Raw genomic sequence first — 23,760 nt, 5'->3', positions numbered from 1 at the left:
GGGTTGTACTGATTCATGCTAAGGTCTAGAACATACCAGCTCTGGGGTTCTGGAATGCATAGAAACACTTTGGGGGGCTCTGATTTTGCAACTGTTAGACCCCAAAATAGGTGAGCATTATACTTTTTCCTAGGACTAGTCCACCATCCATGCAGAGCACCCCACATTTGCTTGCTCATCTCCCCTCCTTTGTCGTGGTTGCTCTGCAGTGGAAGGTGGATATGAGGAGGTCAGTAGCTGTAGGGGTTCCCAGGCCCTCTCAGCAAAGGAGCCACTGTACCAGGGAAAGAAAGAAAATGAGATGAACTTGGGGAGTGCTTTCCTTACCCATGATCCCTAAAAGCTAACACCTGTGACACCTTCCCCAGGAACTCTTAGCCTCCCTGGCTGGCAATCTTATCCATGTCTCCCAAACCCATTAAAAAGAATGTTCTAGGGGTTAGGGATATTTGTGGCTCAGCTGATTAGAATGCTTGCCCAGCACACATGGAGTCCTGTGTTTGATACCGAGCATCACACAGACTGGGCATGGCTCTACAGATCTTCAATCTCAGCACTTGGGAGGTGCAGGGACGAGGATTAGGATTATCCTCAGCTACATAGTTCGAGGCCAGGCATGCTGGGCTACATGATTAAATGCACTCTCTAGACTTGTACTATCCAGCAACGTAGCCAACAGTCAACTGTCATGACTCAAAACAAAATTATCTCAAATTCAAATTCATTCCTTGTTGGCACTGAACCCTTGTCACATGGCCAACAGTCATGGGTCCCAGTAGTGACCCTATTAGACAGCCCAATTATGGCGTATTGATGGAGAGTTCCCAGAGTCACAGCAAGTTTTAACAGACAGCACTGCTCTGCGCAGTTTGCTGTTGACAAGTCTGCAGGCTGACTCAACCCACTTTCACCTCTGCCTTCAGATACTGCCTGGCTGGGCTACCTGTGGGGTACCAGTTTAAGAACATCACAGATGCTGACGTCAACAACCTGTTGTTGGAGGACCTCATCATTTGGACCAATTATGAGATCGAGGTGGCTGCCTACAACAGCGCCGGGCTGGGCGTCTACAGCAGCAAAGTCACTGAGTGGACACTTCAGGGAGGTGGGTGGAGAAAGGGGCCGTGAAGTACAGGTGTGGTCCTTTCTCCAGGTCCCTGGGCCTGTTGGGCTGCATGCCTGCTGGGCCATCCATATGTCCAGTCATGAACACCTGGATGACTTTACCTGGCCCTTCATACCTGGGGCTTGAGTGACATCTCCACCTGGCTCCCCTGGGGCAGATGGCTGAGGAGAAAAGAAGAGAGTGGTTAGGAGTCATGTGGGAAGAGGTAGAGGGACCCTCTGTGATGTTTCACCTTTAACTGGATCACAAGACAGCTTGGGAGGTGGATCAGAAAACTTTATTGAACTCTAATTAATCCAGGAAGTAGGAGAGGAAGGGAATCCTTGGTTTGGTCAAGCATTATCTATAGAGTCTGTCTGTGTCTTCTACCATGCTGGACAAGATGAACAGCTGCAGCCAATCTCTTCATCTCCTATAGTTCCCACGGTGCCCCCGGGCAACGTGCATGCAGAAGCCACCAATTCCACAACCATCCGCTTCACCTGGAATGCCCCCAGCCCCCAGTTCATCAACGGCATCAACCAGGGCTACAAGGTAGGTGAGGGTCTCTTCTGTCCTCTGAAAGGAGCCTGGAGGGACTCAAGAGGAGAGGGGAGAAATGGGAGACTCCAGGGAAGAGCAGTGGGGTCACTGTGGGTTTCTGAAACCAGACTCCAGCAGGCAGAGGTCACAGATAAAAGCAGAGGATACTCCTCCCCCCCCCCCCCCCGCCCCCGTGACTTTCAAGGTCACATACAGGCTTCTGTGATAGCACACAGTGCCCTAGCTGTCACCAGAAAGAGACTGTCCTTGGTAAACTCCAGCCACAAACAAGGCCTGCACTCCTGAACGTAGCCATATTCCATCAGAACAAAGCAGTAGTACTCCTTACCACTCTGCTATGGCGCTCACATGCTACCTGCCAGGCAGGCCTCCATGGGCTGTCCTTGGCCCCATACACAGTGTGGACAGAGGCGTGGGATTAGGACTCAGGCAGACTTGGACTAAAATCCCAGCTTGCCTCTCGCGGACTGATGTCATGAATTTTGGTGTGGATGCTGTGCCCTCTCCTTATAGCCCCATGAGGGTCTGTGACCTCACCCTCTTCTTCCAAGAGCACCAGTCACACTGGGTTAGGGTCTGTCCCTGATGACCTCACTTAACTTTAAGCAGCACTTCAAAGGCCCAAGTTCCAAACACAGCCACCCCAGGGGAGTTGGGCTTAGAACTTTGACATATGAACTCATCACAGACATGATCCACCAGCCAACAACCAACAGAAGTGTCCGAATTGTAGCTATACCAATGCTATTTGGTTTTCTGGCCAGGTTAACTGCTGGGCATCTGGACTTCTCAGCCATCCTGTCTGCATCCCAGGTCTGGGGTCCCCTTCTCCTCCTACAAGGAGGCCTGCTTTCCTCTGAGAGAGCTGAGGACATATCACATAGCACAGGGCAACACCATGTTTGAAACAGGGGGTACAGGGGTGCTTGCCCTCAGCAGGGGGAGGCAGGTAGTCAGATGCCGTGTGCTCATTCATTTCCAGGGGTAAAAAATAAAAGAAACAGGGATTTTAAGGAGGCTGGGAAGCCAAGGGAAAGGAGAGAAAACTACAGACTCTGGGTTTGAGCTATGGGTCCCAGTGATTTCAAGATGACAGCTGCCATATCCTCAAGCCCCCTACACTGAGGCTGTGCATATACCCCAGTCAAATTCATCTATAGGACAAGTGTCTGCACCACTGTGACTGTGAGGTTGGGAGGCCAGAGAGGAAGGAAAGGAGATTGTTTTGCAAGAAGAATGTTCTACTTGTGCTAGGAGCAACCTAGGGACCAGAGCTGGAGCCACCGGGCCGCAACAATTTCACTCCAACAAAGCCAGAGAGCGCAGGCCAAAAAAGAGTCTTCCTGGGATAGGGGCCGCAGCCCGAGTTCGCAGATGCTGACTGGCCGGAAAAGGCTGCTAATTGGGACTCGGGGGAGGGAAAGAGGTCTGCATGGCTGTGGAGCACAGAGGCCGAGCTGGGAACAATTAAGCTTCTGGCTGCCAAGTCTAAGCATAAGTTTTATTCTATGTGTGGGAAGGGTGAGCGACCAACTTCTAAGGCAGAAAGCTCCCCAAGGGCTGGAAGGCCACCAAGTGGCCAGGACAACTAGGGCAATGGCCTGTGGTGACCCAGAACAAGAAGAAAATGCAGAAGCCCCCAAACCTGCTTGATCCCAGGCTCTTCCAAGCCCTGTACTCAGGAACTGTGCCATATAAACCAATGACCACCAGCTGACCAATATTTTTAGCACAGGAGCTCATGGGACAATAACAGGGTATCATACCTTTGGGGGCATACCCAATACCAGCCAACCAGCTACATACCTCACTCATTCTCTCATGCAAGACCCCTAAGAATTAAGCATTATGGTCATCACCCCACTTCCCAGAGGCAGAAACTGAGTCATGGGAGAGAAGTCACTGTTCACAGTCTAAAAGTAACTGGGACAGAATAGATTGAACCCGAGGCCATGCTTTTTTTTTACATTAAAAAAGAAATTATGGGGCTGGATTGGTGGCTCAGTGGTTAAGTGCATTTACCGCTCTTGCAGAGGACCCAGATTCAGTTCCCAGCAACAATGTGGCAGCTATGAGCTGTTAACTCCAGCTCCAAGGGATTTGATACCTCTGGCCTCTGCAAGCACCTACATCCTTGTGGTGCACATAAACTCATATAGGTATATACACATTAAAACAATAAAATATAATAGGTAGACAGACATACAGACAGATCAATAGATAGACAGGTAGATGGAGGCTCATGTAGCCCAGGCTGGCCTTAAATTCAGTATGCAACCAAGGGTGACTTTGAACCTCTGATCCTCCTGACTCCACTTCCAAGCCTTAGGATTACAACATGTATACCACATCTGGTTTATGAGGTGCTGGGGATTGAACCCAGAGCTTCAAGCACTCTAAGCAAACACTCTACCAACTGAGATATATCCCCAATCCTGTTTTTAATTGTAAAATGATACCTACAACTTTGATGTTTTGGGAATACATGTGAATAAAAGTGAAGGTCTTTTCTCTTTGCTTCTTCAGTTTTTAGAATATCTCGGGGGTGGGGGTGGCTGTCCCTGAACCTCTCAGCTCCTCTCAGCCCTTAGCCTGGTGGTTCTCAACCTTCCTGATGCTGTTACCTTCTAAAACAGTTCCTCATGTTATGGTGACCCCCAACCATAAAATTATTCTCATTGCTACTTCATAACTGTAATTTTGCTACTGTTATGAATTGCAATGTAAATATCTGATTTGTGAGATATCTGATATGCAACCCCCAAAGGGGTCACAACCCATAGGTTGAGAACAACTGCCTTAGCCCCTCCCAGGGAACTTGCCAAAGTGAATCCCAGGGAGTTGGTCACATCATCCCTAAATGTTCTTGTAGAGAAAAAATTCCACAAGGTCTCTCTATTTAAAACAAACCCTCAATGACTATATTACCATGCCTAAAAATGTCAACCATCCCATCATTACATATCCTGCCAGCCTTTGGATTTCTATGATGGTCTCCCAACCAATTCCTGCTCCTGGATGGTTTATATATTCCCAGATGTAGATGAAGGCCACCCAGTTGCTGTTGGTTACAGGTTTGAGTTTAAAGTCTCCATTGATCTTAGAGGCTCCCCTCCCTCTCTCCCTCTCCCTTTCTCTCTCCCCCCCCCCACCTCTCGTGATTTATTTGGCAAAGAAACTTAGTCATTCATCCAATGAATTTTCCACAGGCCTGGATTTTGCTGATTGCCTCCCTATGGGGTCATTTAACACGTTCCTCTGAGAACTACATCTTCAGTAAATTGGAATGTAGAGCTAGCAGCCAATTGGATTCAAGTTTGTTTGATTACCTTTTTGGCAGGGAGGTGGGGGTCCCCAAATTGTGCTGTGTGTTGACATCAGAAGGTGCAAAGTTTGATTGTCTCTTTAATTGTGAACTTGGTGGCCATGGACAGCCCTGGTAGGGTTTGTGATTTTAATAGGAGCTACAAAATGAGGGTGGAAAAATGCTGTCATTTCTTCTTGATTAGCTGAAATGCCTTCAGGAAGGAAGAAAGGAGAGGAGAGAGAGCAAAAGAGGGAGGGAAGTCAAGAACAGGAAGGAAGGAAGATGATGTTTCCCTTTGTCAGTTTTCTACTACATTAGGAAAAATTTAAAACTCCATTCTTTTCCATGGCCTCTCAAGCCTCAGCATTATAAAGTAGTTCCCTAGCATTTTCTAAGGCAACAGTTAAATTGAGGTTGGAGGAGCTGTCTTTGGCTCCATTTTGCTTTTAGTGATGTCGTTATGTACTTAAGAATATTTAAACACATCTGCTATGCTCCAATCCACTGCAGTTATTATCCTTATTATTGCCAAATGATCACTGGTCCCTTCAAGTTGGCTCCTGAGTCTTTTTCAACATGGTCCCAGGAGTCTCCCGTGGCTGCCTGGCTGGCTGGGATGACAAGATACTTCAAGCTATATAAATGTATATAAAATCTACATACAAATTTTTTCCAGGGTTGGCAGTGCAGGCCTGTAATCCCAGCCATAGGGGAGGTTGAGGCAGAAAATCCACAAGGTCCAGGACTGCCTGAGCTGTGAGTTCAAGGCTGTCCTCAGCTGCTGTCTATCGTTGTATAAAAGAACATGACCAAAAGCAACCTGGGGAGGAAAGGCTTTATGTGGCCTGCAAATATTGACCATAGTCTATCATTGAGGGAAGCCAAAGCAGAACTTGGAAGCAGAAACTGAAGCAGAGGCCATGGAGGAGTGCTGCTTACTGGCTTGCTCTCCATGGCTTGCTCAGCCTGCTTCCTTATACAACTAGGACCTCCTGCCCAAGGGTGACACTGCCCCCAATGAACTGCATTCAGGCCCTCCCACATCAATCATTTACAAAGAAAATGCCCCCACAGATTTTTACTACAAGCCAATCTGATGGAGGCATTGTCTCAATTGAAGTCCCTTCTTCCAATATGACTCAGCTTGTGAGCTTGTGTCAAGTGCGGGAGGGGGGGGGGGGGACACGGGATGGGACGGGACATGACATGGGACTAGGACAAGGCCAAACTGAGCAACTCCATGATACCCTGTCTCAAAATAAAAAGTAGAGAGAGAACTGGGGATGTAGTGCAGTGGTGAGGTGCTTGCCTGGCATATGTGAGTCTCTGGGTTCAATCCCCAGCCCAGAGGAAAATAAAAATCTCTTCACTGTACCCGGGGTCAGACATTTTCCCAAGGAACTCTAGATCTGTTGAGATAGAAATAATAGTTAGATACCGTGATGTGACTACTGGAGTGTTTCTTGTACCAAAGACAGTGTTGTTTCTAGATTCTAATAGTTAGCAAGAAGGAATTTTTTTTTAATAAAATGCACACCAATAGGGCTAGAGACGTGGCTCCGTTGGTAGTGTTTGCCTGGCATGCAGGAAGCCCTGGGTTCCATCTCACAACATCACCATACAGATAACACCTGTAATGCTGCACTCGGGTTGTAGAGGTAGGAGGAGGAGGACCAGAAGTTCAAGGTCACTCTTTGAATTGTGATCCTATTTAGTCTTATCAATAAAAACCAGGAGTCGAATATTGGGGGAAGAACCTGAAAGATCAGAGAAGCAAAGGAGCAGCTAGCAACTTCTTACCTCTCCGGATCCTCAGACTGAAAGGGGGTTGAGATTCCTGTCTCCACCTCCTGATTGTGCTGGGATTAAAGGTGTGAGCCTCCCAAGTGCTAGGATTAAAGGTGTGCACCACCACTGCTGGCCTCTATGGTTAACTAGTGACTAGCTCCTCCCTCTGATCTCCAGGCAGGCTTTATTTATCATAACACAAACAAAATATCATAAAATAACTCTTGTCTACATAGCAAGTTTAAGGATATCCTAGACTGCATAAAATCCTGTCTCAAAAAAAAAAAAAAGGTGCTGGTAATTTCCATTCAGCATCAAGATTGCAAGTTTCCTCAGAAGTCGTTGGTCTTTTGTTTGCAACTTTTTTGTCCACAGTAGAAATCCAGTAAAAATCCAGTTCTTGCAAAGCTTCCTTGGTACCAGCTCCCTCATCCCACAGACACAATAGCTTCTGAACAGCGATGGGAGTGTGAAACTACTGATCAACACCCCCAAATTCTTGGCATCTTTTATAGTCTTGGGTTATAACCCATGAAGGCCACACTTCACACAGCTCTTCTGTGATCTCTTTTGAAGAGTTTCCCTTGCTATAGTTCTCTCACAGCTCAAGACCCTATGAGGTTCATCGGCTTCCTGTGGGTTTTGACTTTTAGGAATTGGGGTTTTTTTTTATTTAATTTCATCATATAATTATGTATAATATTTACATGGTTTCAAAGTCAAATCAACAAAACAAATTTTAAGGAAATCAGCCTTGGCCTGAGGAGATGATTGTCTTGCCATGAAAGCCCAACAACCTGAGTTTACACATGTAAAAATCTGGACACAGTCACCATTCACATCTATAATCTCAACATGCTCTACTAGGAAAAAGGGAGGCAGAGCAAAGAGGATTACCAGAAGCTGGCAGAGCAGCCAGCCTGGCATACACAACAGTGAACAAGAGAGACTGTCTCAGCAAAGGAGCAGGCAAGGATGGACACCTGAGGTTGTCCTCTGAACTCCACGTGGACAGTATAGCATGCTCAAACCCGTACTCACATTTGTACACATACACACAGAAAAAAAGGGAGGGAGGGAGGAAGGGAGGGTGGGAGGAAGGGAGGGAGGGAGGGAGAGAGAGAGGGAGGGAGGGAGGGAGGGAGGGGAAGGGAAGGGAAGGGAAGGGAAGGGAAGGGAAGGGAAGGGAAGGGAAAGGAAGGGAAAGGAAGGGAAAGGAAGGGAAAGGAAGGGAAGGGAGGAAGGGAAGGAAGGGAAGGAAGGGAAGGAAGAAAGAAAGAAGACAGGCAGGCAGGCTGCTCTGTGAATTCATCTATGGATTAACTCATTGATTATATGAGAGCATTTATTAGTAAATCACCTCCCAATGATTAGGCCCACAAGCCAGGAACCAAGTCTTCAATTCATGAGCCTTTGGACAGGAGGGTTGGGGTACTTTATCTCCAAACCATAACTCCCAGAAATCTGGGGAACTTTGTGATCCTATGGTTCTATAACCCCCCACACACAAGATGTGTATTTGATGAAGCAGTCTCGGAATGCCATACCCTGCTGCCATTTTGGGTCTCGGGGTGAAGCTAGAGGGAAAAGTTAATATGGTTGGTCCTTAGACTACATGTCCATTGCCTTGTACATGTCCCCATGGGTCATTTTTTGTGGGCAAGACCCAGAGATACTATTTTAAGACATCTGTAAAGAAACTCTTTTTTCCTTTATTTTGTTTAAAATGGTAGTGATTATAATTAGCTTAAGCCCAATAAAATAATATTTACCCAAATTTTACACTTGCTGGGGAACACACCACACAATTAATTCCAACAGCATAATTAATTCAAATTTACATTAATTAAATTAAATTAAAACATTAAACTCATTTCTTCATCTACTCCAAGGAAGTTGGGCAATTTAATTGCTATGAAACAAGATAACTGAAATAAAGAGGATATTTAACATACTTATTAAATGCCACTTAGTATTTCTGATTAGTATTTTTAGGGTCTAATTAGTGTCTAATTAACTTGCTATAGGCTATCTTTTCACAATACCAATTAAATTTCAAAACATCCTTTATAAACATCCGGCCCTGAAAAGGAGAAGATTAAGCATTGTTACTTGTGCGAGTTAATCAGGAGACATTGGCGTGGTATTGTTTTATATCTATAAATACCATGCTTATTAAAACTCTTCAAGTGTAGCTTTTCACCATTAATTGCTATTTAATCAACTTCAAATAAATGAGGAAATCTCTGGGACCAGCTGCCATTGTTGGAGACAGATGAAGGGCCCAGAAAACAGGAACAGGAGGTAAGAGTGCAGGAGAGGAGGGGCAGTGCAGGATGAGGGAGAAGAGGCAGGCTGTGGAAGGAAAACACCCATGGAGAATGGAGAGAAAGCAACCAGGTCCAGATGGGGTCTCCTGTCGTCTCCTCACCTCTGGGTGAAATGTAAGATTGACAACCTGACCAGGAACAAATGTGAGACATAGCAATCGACACAGCTGTAACCTATGACCTCAGAGAACCCCATGGGAAAACGAGCCAGTAGGAAAATGGGTAGCGGGGTGGCTTTGTGGATGTGTGACCACCGTTGACACCCAGGACTCCAGGCTTAGACAAGCTTCACCTCGGTGAAGTTCTCTGCTGTAGTCACTTAAAGTTTTAGAACTAAAGGGCCTCTGGTTCCAGTTTTGTGCCCAGTCTCCGGATCATAAAGATGGTTCTGGTAAAATGCCTCCTTTTTGGATAGCTGGGAGAACGGAGTGACAGGTCCCTATGGGAAGCACCTAGTACCATGTCTTTCCTGGAGTCAGAAGCCAAGATACCCAGAGCATGTATGTGCACAGGAGTAACCTGTCTTGTCTCTCTCTTCCCTGGGATGAGTGGCCACAGGAACAATGTCCCGTGACCTAACCTGTGGGAGGGAGCTTCACTTTTTCTAGAACATTCTTCTGGTTTCTCCTCAGCTGATTGCCTGGGAGCCAACACAAGAAGAGGAGGTTACCATGGTGACTGCCCGGCCCAACTTTCAAGACAGCATCCATGTGGGCTTCATGTCCGGTCTAAAAAAATTCACAGAGTACTTCACGTCGGTGCTATGCTTCACCACACCAGGAGATGGGCCTCGAAGCAGCCCCCAGCTGGTGCGCACCCATGAGGATGGTAGGTGCCATGGGCCTCAGCCCTACCCCCAGCTCTATTCCCACCCACCAACCCAGGCCCTTGGGAAGTCCCTGGGCATCCTGGAACACAGCAGCCACCCTACATAGGGTGGCCATGCTCTGACTCTAATGGGCACTGGTGGGTGGGGGACACTTTTGGGAACAGTGCCTGGGCCTGTGGGACACCTGAGCTTCAATGACATCCTGGACACCTCACTGAAGGTCAGCTGGCAGGAGCCTGGAGAGAAGAATGGCATCCTGACAGGTAGGCATGATGATGCACCTGAGCCCAAGGGTGGGACAGTCGGGACTGGGGTTTTCAGCTAGTCTGTCCCCTGCCTGCAGTCAGACCTCCCCACTGAGCCACACTCTCAACTCTCAGTTTTGCCCTTTCAATATGCAGCACCTCTCAGGGCTCCTGCCCCAGCTCTGCAGGACCTCAGGGTTTTGATGACCTTAAGGGTCTGTCATAATATGTCGTTCTCTCTGCCTGCCATCCCTGCCCACAAGGGACATCCCACTGAGACTCCGCCTGGGCCCTAGCATGACACCAGCAGCTCCTAGCTCCTTTGGTGCCTCTGCTCCTGGAGTGAACCAAATCACCACACTACAGAAGGAATGAGAATTGGAACAAGGGTCAGGGTCAATGCACAGTCTCAACCCAGCTCATGCTGCCACTGTGGACTCTTGCCAGGGTACCGGATCTCCTGGGAAGAGTACAATAGAACCAATACCCGTGTGACCCACTACCTGCCCAACGTAACCCTAGAGTACAGGGTCACAGGCCTCACCGCACTCACTACCTACACTATCGAGGTGGCCGCTATGACCTCCAAGGGCCAGGGCCAGGTGTCGGCCTCCACCATCTCATCTGGTGTGCCTCCAGGTGAGTGCCTCTGATCAGAATTCTTGTCTCTGCTCTACTAAGCAGCACTCATTCTTAGAGGGATCCATCTATCATTCTGGTTTGTTGGCTAGTTGGTTGGTTGGTTGGTTGGTTGCTGATAGGTTGGTTTGTTGGTTAGTTGGTTGGTTGGTGGCTGATTGGTATGCTAATGGTTGGTTGGTAGTTGGTTGGTGGTTGGTTGATTGGTGAGTTGCTGGTTGGTTGGTTGGTTGGCTGGTTGGTTGATTGGTGGGTTGGTGGTTGGTCAGTTGGTGGTTGATAGGTTGATTTGTTGATTGGTTAGTTGGTTGGTGGTTGATAAGTTGGTTGGTTTGTTGATTGGTTTATTGGTTGGTTGGTTAGTAGTTGAGTGGTTGGTTTGTTGGTTGGTTGGTTGGTTGGTTGGTGGTTGGTTAATTGGTGGGTTGGTGGTTGGTTGGTTGGTTGGTTGGTGGTTGATAGGTTGGTTTGTTGATTGGTTGGTTGGTGGTTGATAGGTTGGTTTGTTAGTGGTTACTTGATTGGTGGTTTGGTGGTTGTTTGGTTGATTAGTGGGGTTGGTAGTTGGTTGGTGAGTTGGTTGGTGGGTTGGTGGTGGATTGGTTGGTGGGTTGATGATTGGTTGGATGGTTGGTTGATTGGTTGCTGATTGACTGGTAGTTTGTTGGTGGTCAGTTAGTTGGTTTGTTAATAGTTGGTTAGTTGGTTAGTTGGTTGGTTGGTGGGTTGATGGTTGGTTGGCTGGTGGTTGGTTGGGTTTTTTTTTATCTAGAGTTTCAGTCTATAGCTCAGGCCACCATTGAATTCACTATAGTCCCATTATATAATCCACATTGGACTACAGATCGTGGACAGACTTATTGTGTGTGGTTGAACAAGATGGGAATAATCTCAGCCCCAAACATAAACACTAAACATGTCAGGCATCACCTCTGGGCCTTGGTTTCCCCATTTGTACACATACAAAGTTGGACCAGATCAACATGTGCTCCTATCCATATCAGAAAGGCTGTACCTGGATGACCCAGTCAGATTGCCTGGGCTCACCCACTGGGGTGGCCAAGGCACCTCAGACTCCTTCAACTCCCAGTGACAACATCAGGTAGATATCTGTATGGGACTTCCCAGGCCTAAAGTGATAGGCTTTCTATACTTCCTCAATGCAGGTCCCTGCTCTATGTGGTCATTACTGTCACCATTATTCTGAGACATAGAGAGGGAGGTAGATGGCTGTGTCGGTAGCTCCCCTTGATACTGTGACAACATGCCTGGAAAAGCAACTTAGAGAAGGAAGGGTTTAGTTTGGCTCACAGTTCAAGGGTACAACTGTCATGGTGTGAAAGTCACTTCAGGAGGAGCTCATAGCTGGTGACATTGCATCTGGAAGGAGGCAGGGGCACAATGCTGGTGGTCTTCAGCCTGTAGAATGATGCCACCTGCAGGTAGGGCGGGTTTTCCCACCCATCCCTACCCTACCCCCACTCCACACCCAACCTAGAAACTCCCTCGTATTCTCTGAGGCTTGTCTCCATGATGGTCCTAAACTCTGTCAATTTAACTGTCAGAGTTGCTCAAAGAAACAGTCTGTAGTGGAAGAGATGGAAGAGGTAGATTCAAACTGACATGTTCAGATGGTTTGTTTATCTGTTTGTTTGTTTTGTTGGTTGATTGGGTTTTTGATACAGGGGCTCACTGTATAGCTTAGGTTGGCCTGGACTCATTATGTACCCAAAGCTAGCTTCAAACACACTACAGAATCTACATTCTTTCTGTCCATCTTGAGCCCCAACAACTCCTGAGTTCCTGGTTGGAAAAAGAGAAGCTGCCTCCTGTCTGCCCCAACCTCAGCCCTTCTCATCTCCCAGCCATCCCTAGATATGGAGGGCTGTAGCATCGTGTGGTTGGAGACAGTTCTGATCCATATGCTTGTGCTGAGCCTAGCTTGCTTTGTGCAGCTTTGTGGGTATTTTGCTTATTGCCAAAACTTCCGAGGGAAGCCCCTGGCATGTAGAACTCCAGGGTGTCTCTACCCTCAGATCTGTCCCACCTCCCAGTATGAATGTGGTACCTGTAAGACACAGTGTCACAGATAGGCTTTGGCTGCACTTCTGTGATGTCGCCAAGAACAGCAAACTACTCAGGCTCCTTCCTGCTGCAGAGTCCTGTTCCAGGGGGAGCCACCCTCTTACTTTTTCTACCCTCTTCTCCCTCCCTAGAGCTCCCAGGGGCACCCACCAACCTGGGCATTTCCAACATTGGCCCACGGTCTGTGACCTTGCAATTCAGGCCTGGCTACGACGGGAAGACATCCATCTCCCGCTGGGTGGTGGAGGCTCAGGTAAAGCCTGCTAGAGGGGACCCAGACTCCTCCCCAGGCAGTCTCAGGCAGCCCTATGAAGATCCTGTAAAGGGTGGGGGACCCATTGAAGCTACAGGTACCTGGCATATCAGCTGGTCTTAGAGTCAGGCATAAAAATGTGTTTCTCTCCGGCCTGCTGTGAGGTCCTAATGCAGGAGGACTCAGAGCCACCCCACAGTAAGTTGTGGCTTTTAGACTAAGACCTTCCCTGGGTGGGGATGATGCCTACCAGGAGCTGGGACTCAGAGCATCCCACTTGAGCACAGCAAGTTGGACAGGCCTTAGGTTCCCTTTTCTAGGTGGGCGTGATCGGGGAGGGAGAGGAATGGTTGCTGATCTACCAACTCAGCAATGAGCCTGATGCACGCTCCATGGAGGTACCAGACCTCAACCCCTTCACCTACTACAGGTGAGGCACAGGTGGAAGGGGCGGGGAGGGGAACTGGCAACCTCCTCCATACCTTGCTCATTCCTTCTCTCCCACCCCAGCTTCCGCATGCGCCAAGTAAACATTGTCGGCACCAGCCCACCCAGTCAACCTTCTAGAAAGATCCAGACCCTCCAGGCACCCCCAGACATGGCCCCGGCCAATGTGACTCTACGCACAGCCAGTGAGACCAGCTTGTGGCTCCGATGGATGGTGAGGCTCCCTCAGGAACAGTGGGATGGGATAGTCACAGGACTATGCACAACCTGTACCAGTGTGATGACCTCAAAGAGGTCACTGATTGAATATCTATATAATTCTTCCTATTTATTTGGGATGGGGCAGGTGATGCTGTCTTGTTTGGGTTTTTAATATTTTTAAATTTCTTCCTTACTAACCTGAAAGGTGCCCAATAGTTAATTGTGGCTAAAGGAGAGGAAAGAGCTAGAAGATACTTTGTATGAGTTGGGGAGATAACCCAGTTATAAAGTACTTGTTGTACACACATGAGGACCTGAGTTCCATCTCCAGCATCAACCTTAAAATCCAGGCATGTTAGCGCGTGCTTAGAATATCAGTGCTGGGGAGGCAGAGACAGGAGGATCCCTGGGGCTCCATGGCCAGCCAGCCTCTCCTAGTTGCCCAGTTGCAGGCCAGTGAGGGACTCTTGTCTCAAAAAATAATTGAACACAATGGAAGCTGGTTGTTGGTGGCACAGACTTTTAATCCCAGCCTCAGGATTAAAGGTGTGGATCTTTGTGAGTTTAAGTCCAGCCTGGTCTACATAGTGAGTTCCAGGCCAGCCATGGATACCCAGTGAGACCCTGCCTGAAAATAACAAAAATAAAAGATAAAAAACCAAAGTGGATGACACCTGAGAAATGACACCCAAGTTTGTCCTCTGGCTTCTATACACACACACATACACACCTACACACACTTGGGGTGGGAAGGGGGAGGAATGTTGCTGATTAGAAGTATTGCCAGATGCCAAGCATCCTAAACTTCCTGTCCCATTGAACCCTCTCAGGAATGTTGAGAGGGACACAGTCCTTTTCTGATTTGCAGCTGAGAACATGAAGGCTCAGAGAGGTTAGAAACATGCCCATGGGCATACAGCAGCCATGAGATGGACCCAGGATTTAGAAAGGGTCCATCTGCTGCTGTGGTGGAGGCTGGGACCAGGCTGGTCCCACAGGTCAGGGCTGTACATTGAAGGTCTTGACAATGGTTGACCTGCAGGAAGTAGCTTGCTGATGCGCTGTGGCTTCCTCCCGACTCGGGTGCCGGTTCTAGGTGCTTTCTTCAGAGCCTGTCTTTAGATGTTCTCATTAAACCACAGCAGCAGAGTGAGGCTAGTCCCCATTTTGCATAGAAAGGAACTAAGGCAGAAAGAGATCACATCACCTCCCTAGGACCCCCACATTCCCTGAGTTAGCAGCATGAGACTGAGCCCCCAAATCCACAACACAGGCCACTGAGCACATTGTCCTCTCACTACCAGGAACCAAAAAACTGTGCCCCTCAGGCCACCTTGGGACAGCACGCCTCAGCAGGAGTCCCAGGCAGCAGTCCTAGAAACCTGTGGAGTAAATGAGAATAATTCCGAGAGTCATGAATGAGAGAGATGGCAACTGGCACCCTGTGCTCCTTGGGAGCCCCAGAACCTTTGCAAAGCAAGAGCCTGTTTGATGGCACCCACGGCCCCTCTTACCACACAGCCTCCAAGAGAGAGCACTCATGGGTTATGTAAACTAATGCATACCCCTGCACCATGGGGTCATGCTGCCATGTGCGACAGTGTGGCAGAGTCTGGCAGGAGCTGGTGGCTATGGGGGGAATTGGCACCATGAGCCCCCAACAGACACTGGTTATTAGTGATGGCTCCTCTTCAGGTGGCAAGCACTGAGTAATACTTTGGGGCCAGCCCAGTGGACCAGGGCATTGTGAGTGTGTAAGTGGGACATGTAGCCTCTTATGACCTCAACTTCAACTCTTTATTATCCCCTACCAGCTGATATCACACACACACACACACACACACACACACACACACACACTCACTCACCACTTACTGAAGTTAGAGAGTGGGTTACTGGGGTGTGGGGAGGGGCAGGGAAGTCGGCGTCTGTGCCATGCAGCCGCGTGGCTCGTAATAGTGCATGGCCCATTACCTCTCCTTAGCTGGTAGGGAAGTCTCATGCCAGGCCCATCTCAGCCTCTTATGCCCATCCATTTCTGTTTTAATTATCTCTAGCTCCTGTCAGTGTCTGTAGAGGGAATTGGAGGAGAGAGAAGGGTGAGGGAGGGGCTGGGAAGGAATTGGATAAGGTAGGTTGGAAAGTGATGCACTGTGGATTGTGGGCATTTGGAGCCCTGGGGAGGTAGAATGGAGGGAGGAGACTGCAGGCACACCAGCTTCAGAGGAGTAGAAGCCAGGTTCTCAGCTGATGTCTGCTTCAGGCCAAAGGCCCCTCTCCACCACCTACCAACATTGCCAGATTCATCCAACCTTGAACCAGCAAGCAGGACCCCTCCAACTGAGCTCTATGAACTTGGAAAAGAACCTACCTTTTCTCTTTGGTGAGACTCTAACCAGTAAGAGAAAGATCAACTCCAGCAGGAGAGACTAAGTTTTGCTGGATAGCAGGACTTCCTGGCAGTGACATGCATCCTGTCTATATGAGGATGCCTTCACCCTAGGCTCCCTCCTCCAAAGGGCAGCCTGAGCAGAGACCAGGTGTTGTAGGCAATTAACAAAGTGTTTGTTGACAGCCTGAGTAAGGGGGTTAAACAGGAAGACAGCCAGAGCCAAAGGGCCCTGCTAATCAGCACACTGGGCAGACAGGTTTTGAGCCTGCTGGGAAGGACCAGCCTCGGGGCAAGGTCATTAGTCAGCCTTGTGTATGATGAACAAAGGTGCTGCTTCTCATGGAAGTCCAATGGGAAGAGATGGAAAGAGAGACATGGAAGCAGTGTTACTTAGGGATAGCACCTCTTTGGGGTACTGGCTGCTCAACTGGTGGGTGGGAAAGAAGGGAATGTAGAGGGGTCTCCCCCCTAGCCCTCATCTCTCTGCCCCTGCTTTACCCCAGCCCCTCCCAGAAATGGAATACAATGGCAACCCTGAGTCGGTGGGCTACAAGATCAAGTACAGCCGGTCTGACGGCCACGGCAAGACCCTGAGCCACATGGTACAAGACCGTGTGGAGCGGGAATACACCATCGAGGACCTGGAGGAGTGGACAGAGTACCGAGTCCAGGTCCAGGCCTTCAACGCCATCGGGAGCGGGCCCTGGAGCCAGGCAGTGGTGGGCAGAACCAGGGAGTCAGGTACCACTGCCCTTCTTCAGGGACCACCCAAGAGCAGGCCACACTGCAGCCATTTCTACAGATAGCTCAAGCCACTATCCCGTGTTCCACCCATGGCAGAGCACCCTGCCACACCTCTAGCCCCCCAGTATTGCCTTTCCCTGGGACAGCCCCGACTCTTGGGGAGTCCATGGGATAATGAGGCAGTACTAGCTGTCCAAACAGCCCACCCCACCCCACTGCCCCAACACTCAGCTTTAACCCCAACACCTAACAGAAGGGTTTGATCTTAGAACATTGCAGAAATCTGTCTCTCCTAAGAGCCTAGAAAGGGGTCATCATTCCTAGAATATGAGCCATGATCCACAGACAGCCCTCATTTGTCCCATTTGTGGTTCATTGTCCTGCAGGGTTGTGTGTGTGTGTGTGTGTGTGTGTGTGTGTGTGTGTGTGTGTGTGTGTGTGTTCCTTGACACTTTTTAACTGGCAGGTGTATCTTCTGGCTTCCTTGATCCTCCAGTTCTGCCCTTCTTCACCTTGCTGGATGGGAATGCAAGGTCATCCAAAGTTAGTCTGGAAGCAGGGTAGACTGAATTCCTGAGCTCAAGGCCAGCCAAGCTACATAGTGATACCCTGTCTGAAAAACAGGTGAAGGTAGACAGCAAGATGGCTCAGCCGGTAGAATCATTTGTCATACAAGCCTGATGGCCTGAGTTGGATCCCCAGAATACATACAAGGGTGAAAAGAGAATCAATTAACTCTGCAGTGTTGTCCTCCAGATACACACACACTGGGGCATGCACACACTCCCTCCACACCCACCACAGGCTCACACAATAATATTAATAATAATAATAATTTTTAAAAGTTAATGAGCAGGAAAAAAATGAGAGAGGCTGGACTGAGGATGTAATTCATTTGGTAGAGTGCTTGCCTAGCATGCCCTAGATTGCATCTCCAGCATAAACTAGACATGGTAATTGAAACCAGTAACCCCAGCACTTGGGAGTTAGAGGCAGGAGGATTGGACATTCAAGATCATTCCTGACAGCATAGTGAATTCAAAGCCAGTACATGAGACCTTGTCTCACACCTTACATCCCCAGAAACGAAAGAGGGAGGAAAAGCTGACCCCAGAAATCACATCTACAACATCCCCAAACCATCATAGGATCATTTGTAGCTGTGTTCTGCATGGGCTGTCTTTTCTCCCATGGAACTGGTGACATGGAGCTGGCTCCTCGGTTGGCCCAGCATCTTGCTCCACTTCCCACCACTGCAGGGCTGTCTTTGAGTCCTTATTCCCCCTCTTCACCCCTCATTCCCACAGTGCCATCCTCAGGTCCCACCAATGTGTCAGCTCTGGCCACCACCTCTAGCAGCATGCTGGTTCGCTGGAGCGAGATCCCAGAAGCAGATCGCAATGGCCTTGTGCTGGGCTACAAGGTAGGTCTTGGGATCAATGGGGATGTGTAGCACCATCTTCCCCAGGCCCCTCATCCAAGGTGACCTGTCCTTCTCTTCTTTCCTATGGGTCTCTGCCTCACAGAGGAGGCACAGGGTATCTGCCTAGCCTCCCATCCAGCAGTAACCATAGCAACCAGGAAGTCCTCCCTTAGGGGTAGGGAGATAGCCAGTAAGTGACAAGGTCCTTCAGAATGCTTCCTCTTTCAGGAGGCTGGGCTAGAAGCCCCAGATCTTATCCTCAGCTCTAAGAGAGCCAGTCCAGTTTCTGTGATCTTCTAAAATACCTTTCCAAACTGTTCTGGGTCATGTGACCTTGTGGCCATGTGGCCATATGGCCTAGCCCTGGCCTAAAAGGTGAGAATCGTAAGATAATGTCACATCTCTGTCACTACTCCCTTGTGGACCTACTAGCTGTACAGCCAAGTCTCCCCTTGTGTCTTAAGCCTTCCAAGATCAGTAGCTTTGCAACTGACCCTTTGGGGCCAAGCCCTTCCAAGGAGCCCAGTGTGCCTGCCCCATGCCCCATCCACTCCTGGAAAAGACTCCAGACAGAGTCTGGCAGGACCAGACCAGTGCTAAGGTCCTGGTCTGTGTTGGCAACGGCAGGTGAGGTACAAGGAGAAGGACTCGGACTCCCAGCCCCGGTTCTGGCTGGTAGAAGGCAACTCATCTCGCAGTGCCCAGCTCACGGGCCTGGGCAAGTATGTGCTGTACGAGGTCCAGGTTCTGGCCTTCACACGCATTGGTGACGGCAGCCCCAGCCACCCTCCCATCCTGGAGCGGACACTAGATGACGGTAAGTCTACATACATCCCAGTGAGCCCAGAGGGCCCATCCCTCATACCCTGTCCCACAAGGATCCCCAGTCTCAGGCTCTTCCTATGGAAAATGGGGTCATTTGAGGGTACCAACCCACTGCAAGAGGATGATATTCATAGCCAGTAAGGGAAAATGGGGGGAAAGGACCAGGTGAGGACCATGGGATATCTCATGGCCCCTCTGTAGCACAACTAAATAGTACAAAGATTTGGTGTTGGTTTTTATTTTGTTTTCACCTGGGGCAGATCTTGCTTTGAGCACAATCTATGAGAGAGAAAGTCTTAATTCCTGGGCCTGAGCCTCCTTCCTGTATGCAAGAGTGACACCACCAGGGCTCTGAATACTGCAGATCAGGCTGACAGAGGCCTCTACCCCTCCACCCTCCTACACACAGCAAAATGGCCTGCCCACCACAAACATTTGCAAGGCCCAGACAAGTTCGGAAGGAAGCCCCAATACCATATGTCTGTATAGTCTCACTATAAATCAAGCTAATGAGCTGTTAAATTAAATATGTTCTATCCTCCTGCCTTGACAAATATACCCACATAATGACCTAGAAGGCCAAGTCGGAGTTTACACATCTCATCTCCTTGACATTCTGGGCTGGAATGGAGTGTCACAGGAGGAGTGCCCCCCCACCCACCCCCACCTCACCCCCGTCACTAGGACCTTCCTCACTGTCCTCATCCATGCTGTTCAGGCTCCAGCCACCACCCCCAAACAGCTTTCCCTCAGCCATTCCCAGGGCACATAGGAGATAGATCTGGGGAACAAGCCCACTCAGAGTCCAGGGGTACCCTTGGGACCCCCTGGGTTTTTAAACGCCAGGATTCCAGAGCCCAGTATGGAGGATTCCTGCAGGCTCACTATGAGCACTTTCTAATCCAAAGCACAGACCAGGCTAGGGTCTTCAAGGCCCTGGGTGAATGGAAGAAGCCCTGCCGGAGGCCTGGGGATCATTCCAGCACAGATTTAAAAGCCAGTAAAAATTAGAAAGCCAAGAACTCCATGCCCATTCCAAGAGCCCATGAATGGACACATGGAGCCCAAGGAAATTAGAGTCTTGGGCCCCTCACCAAATAACTAAAGCCTGTTTGAGGGGTACACACACCTCATCTCACCTTCTAGGTTCTGTAAGACGACCCTGATTTTGAGGATAGATACTGTTTTGTGATCATTTGCTCAGAGGTATACTGTACATGAATTCAGTAAGCCAAGAGGCCGAGAGATTTCCCCTCCCTCACTAAGCTAATGAATTACTGCCTACCCGCGTCCCCCCTCACCAGAGCTCAGCTGGGCCTGGACTGGGTTTGGGATGGAACAGCAGCCTCACCTTCTCCCTTCTGTCTCCTCCAGTCCCAGGCCCACCCATGGGCATCCTGTTTCCAGAGGTGAGAACCACGTCCGTGCGGCTCATCTGGCAGCCCCCTGCAGCCCCCAATGGTATCATCCTGGGTAAGGCTGCACCCTTTCCTGTGCCCTTCCTAGGAAGGAAAGAGGAAGTGGCAGGATGGGTAAAGGAAGCAGAGATGGGACAGGCCTGAGAAGTGTCCTCAGCCCCTGAGGAGTAGGATCATAAGTCAGTTATGGTGTTCACACCTGTAACCCCAGCACGTGAGAGGCAGAGGCGAGAGGATGGGGAGTTCAAGGCTGTCCTCTGATGCCAGCAGACTTGAGGCCAGTCTGGGCTACGTGACACCGGGTTTACTAGTTACAGAACACCATGAGCAAAAACAGAGTTTATTTGGGCTTACAGTTCCTGAGGGGTGGGAGTCCATCAGAGAGGGGAGGGAGGCAGGGTGGCAAATGGCAGGCTTAGTGACAGAAGAGGAAGCTGAGAGATCACATCTTTAACAGGAAGCACAAAGCAGAGAGTGAGGATGGGAAGTAGAGTGAGGCTCTATCACCTCAAAGTGATGTACCTCCTCCAGCAAGGCCACACCTCCTAAACATCCCCAAACAGTGCCACCCCCTGAGGAGCAAGTGTTCAAATACCCAAGCTTTCTCAACCCACCACACCACCTCAAAAAAAATAAAAAATGAACAAACAGAAATCTGCAGAGCCAAGAGTGATGATGTGTACATTGTGCAATCCCAGCTCGCAAAAGGGAAAGGCAAGGGGTGTGCTGCAAATTTGAGGCCAGACTGGTCAATATAGCAAGTTTTAGCTCAGCAAGATATGCAGATCAGGACCCTCTCTCAAAGTGATGGTGCTGGAGCTGGTGCTGGTGATGAGGGTGATGATGGGGTGGTAGTCATGGTGATGATGATGATGATGATGATGATGATGATGATGATGATAAATCTTGCCCTTCATCCTCACTTCTTTTCATGTTGTTGTGATAAAATACCCTAGCAAAAGCAACTGAAGGGAGAGAGGACTCATTTGGCTCACAATTCCAGGTCAGAGCCTGTCATTGTCAGAAGTGGCAGCCTCAAGGAGCTAGTCACATCACAGTCACAGTCAAGAGCAGAGCAATGAACCAGTGCATGCTCGCACACAGCTGGCCCTCCCCTACCCACGGAGTGTCTACAATCGAGATAGGTCTTCCCAAAGCAGTTAATGTAATCAAGACAGTCCCTCACAGGAACTCCCAGAAACCTGCCTCCTAGGTGAAGAGTTGTCAAGTAACCCCGGCCATCAGCCTTGTTTCTCCTGATGGAACTCTGAGCCCATCACAGTATCTGCAGGAGAGCAAGGTCAAGGTGTAGCTCTCTTAAGAACTGTGCATTGCCTTTATCCTTCCCAGTGCCTCTAGCTGGTCCCTTTCCAGCTTTCCATCTAGTAAATTTTGGCCAAGCAAGATTCCCTCAACATTCATACACACATGTAAACACACACACACACACAAAGGCTTGAGGAGTTCTAGGCCAGCCTATACAGCCTAGCAAGGAGACCTTGTCATAATAATAATAATAATAATAATAATAATAATAATAATAATAATAATAATAAATGATAATAATAATAGTTTTAAAAAGAATGAACTGGTCCTGGAGAGATGAGTCAGTGGTTAAAAGTACTGGTTGCTCTTGCAGAGGACCTAGGTTTGGCTCCCAATGTTCACAACCATCTCTAACTCCAGTTCCAGGGGATCTGATGTCTTCTTCTGACCTTCATAGGTACCAGGCACATGCATGGTACATATAGGTGCATATAGGCAAAACATTCATACAAATAAAATAATTTTGTAAATTTTTAATTAAATTAAATAAACTCCTGAACACGCACACCAAAGGTGCCTCTCTCTTGGGCTTGCACACTAGTCCTGAGGGAATGGCACATTACCTGAGAAGATAACATGATGGAGGATGGCAAGTCCTTTAGACTAGAAAGCCTTGGGCTTGGTGCTTCAGAGCCCCCACTAGCTAACAGGTGACTTGGCTTCTCTCATCCTCCCATGGACTAATCGAGGGGTCTAAGACACGATGCACTGAACTCCTTACCCCACCAAAGTCCACATCCCTCACCCACAGCGGCAGGTGTAAAGGTGACCAGAAGAGTATCACATAGCCAAACGAGGGCCAGGGAGGCATGACTGCACACTACACATGCTGCTGAGCCACGTAGGGGTGGACCAGGCCTCTTACAGGGCACTGGGACTGCTTGCTCTGCTGTCCATCATGGCCCTTTGCCTTTCTTCCCCACAGCCTACCAGATCACACACCGGCTCAATGCCACGACAGCCAACACCGCCACAGTAGAGGTCCTGGCACCCAGTGCCCGCCAGTACATGGCCACAGGCCTCAAGCCAGAGTCTGTCTACCTGTTCCGTATCACAGCCCAGACCCGAAAAGGCTGGGGAGAGGCTGCTGAAGCCTTGGTGGTGACCACAGAGAAGAGAGGTAACTGCCCATGGGGCTGGGGCTGGGGGGCTGGGAGCTGAGAAGAGGGGCTCTGTAGCCCACCCAGGGGCTTAGAATCCCTCCTAGTGGGTGACTGGGATAAGCAGTCAGGAGCCATGTTGCTTTAGTCTACAGTAGAGAACAGGCTCCAATATTGGAGTCAAGGTCAGTGAAAGATCATGCCATCTTACAAAATTGAACTGGGATTTCCCAGGATCCTACTCTACTCTGGGTTTCTAAAAGACAGGTGGAGGCTGAGGCATAGCTCAATGGAAAGGGTGCTTGCCTGGCATGCATGAAGCCCTGGGTTCAAATCCCAGCACTGCATAAACCAGATGTGGTGATTCATGCCTACAATCCTAGCACTTGAGAGATCCAAGTAGGAAAATCGGGAGTTTTAGGTCATCCTCAACTACATAGCAAGTTTGAGGCCCACCTAGGATACATGAGACACTGTCAAAAAATAAATAAAAATGAATAATACTAAAGAGATGGTTGATGACCATCCCCCACCCAACAATCCCCTTCTAGCCTTGTTCTGCTAGGCTAGAGCCTGGAGTCTAGGCTACCACTACCTTACTGCCCTGAGCAGGCACCTTGACTGAGAGTGGGTTCCCTAGATTCAAGCCTGAGCCCCCAAATGGTTAAAGGTGATGTTAGAAAACGTTCCCAAGGGGGGAAAAACAGTAAGACAGTGGATTGCCTCCAAGGACTTCTTT

General features: G+C 49.1%; 1 protein-coding gene across 1 annotated transcript in view; it reads left to right on the top strand.

Moving 5' to 3' along the window:
• Positions 1 to 23,760, top strand: part of Sdk2 (sidekick cell adhesion molecule 2) — a 275,505-nt gene that overhangs the window by 202,514 nt on the left and 49,231 nt on the right. The window contains exons 17-29 of the mRNA XM_036196160.1: positions 924 to 1,105; positions 1,545 to 1,660; positions 9,727 to 9,922; positions 10,088 to 10,186; positions 10,616 to 10,807; positions 13,024 to 13,145; positions 13,466 to 13,575; positions 13,656 to 13,806; positions 16,689 to 16,926; positions 18,237 to 18,352; positions 18,980 to 19,169; positions 20,552 to 20,650; positions 22,847 to 23,041. Coding sequence (XP_036052053.1) covers positions 924 to 1,105; positions 1,545 to 1,660; positions 9,727 to 9,922; positions 10,088 to 10,186; positions 10,616 to 10,807; positions 13,024 to 13,145; positions 13,466 to 13,575; positions 13,656 to 13,806; positions 16,689 to 16,926; positions 18,237 to 18,352; positions 18,980 to 19,169; positions 20,552 to 20,650; positions 22,847 to 23,041 — 2,006 coding nt within the window. The remainder of the gene's footprint in view (positions 1 to 923; positions 1,106 to 1,544; positions 1,661 to 9,726; positions 9,923 to 10,087; positions 10,187 to 10,615; positions 10,808 to 13,023; positions 13,146 to 13,465; positions 13,576 to 13,655; positions 13,807 to 16,688; positions 16,927 to 18,236; positions 18,353 to 18,979; positions 19,170 to 20,551; positions 20,651 to 22,846; positions 23,042 to 23,760) is intronic.

The sequence above is a fragment of the Onychomys torridus genome, chromosome 8 (genome assembly GCF_903995425.1).
Source record: "Onychomys torridus chromosome 8, mOncTor1.1, whole genome shotgun sequence".
Lineage (NCBI taxonomy): Eukaryota > Metazoa > Chordata > Mammalia > Rodentia > Cricetidae > Onychomys > Onychomys torridus.
This window is presented reverse-complemented; position numbering and strand designations above follow the sequence as displayed.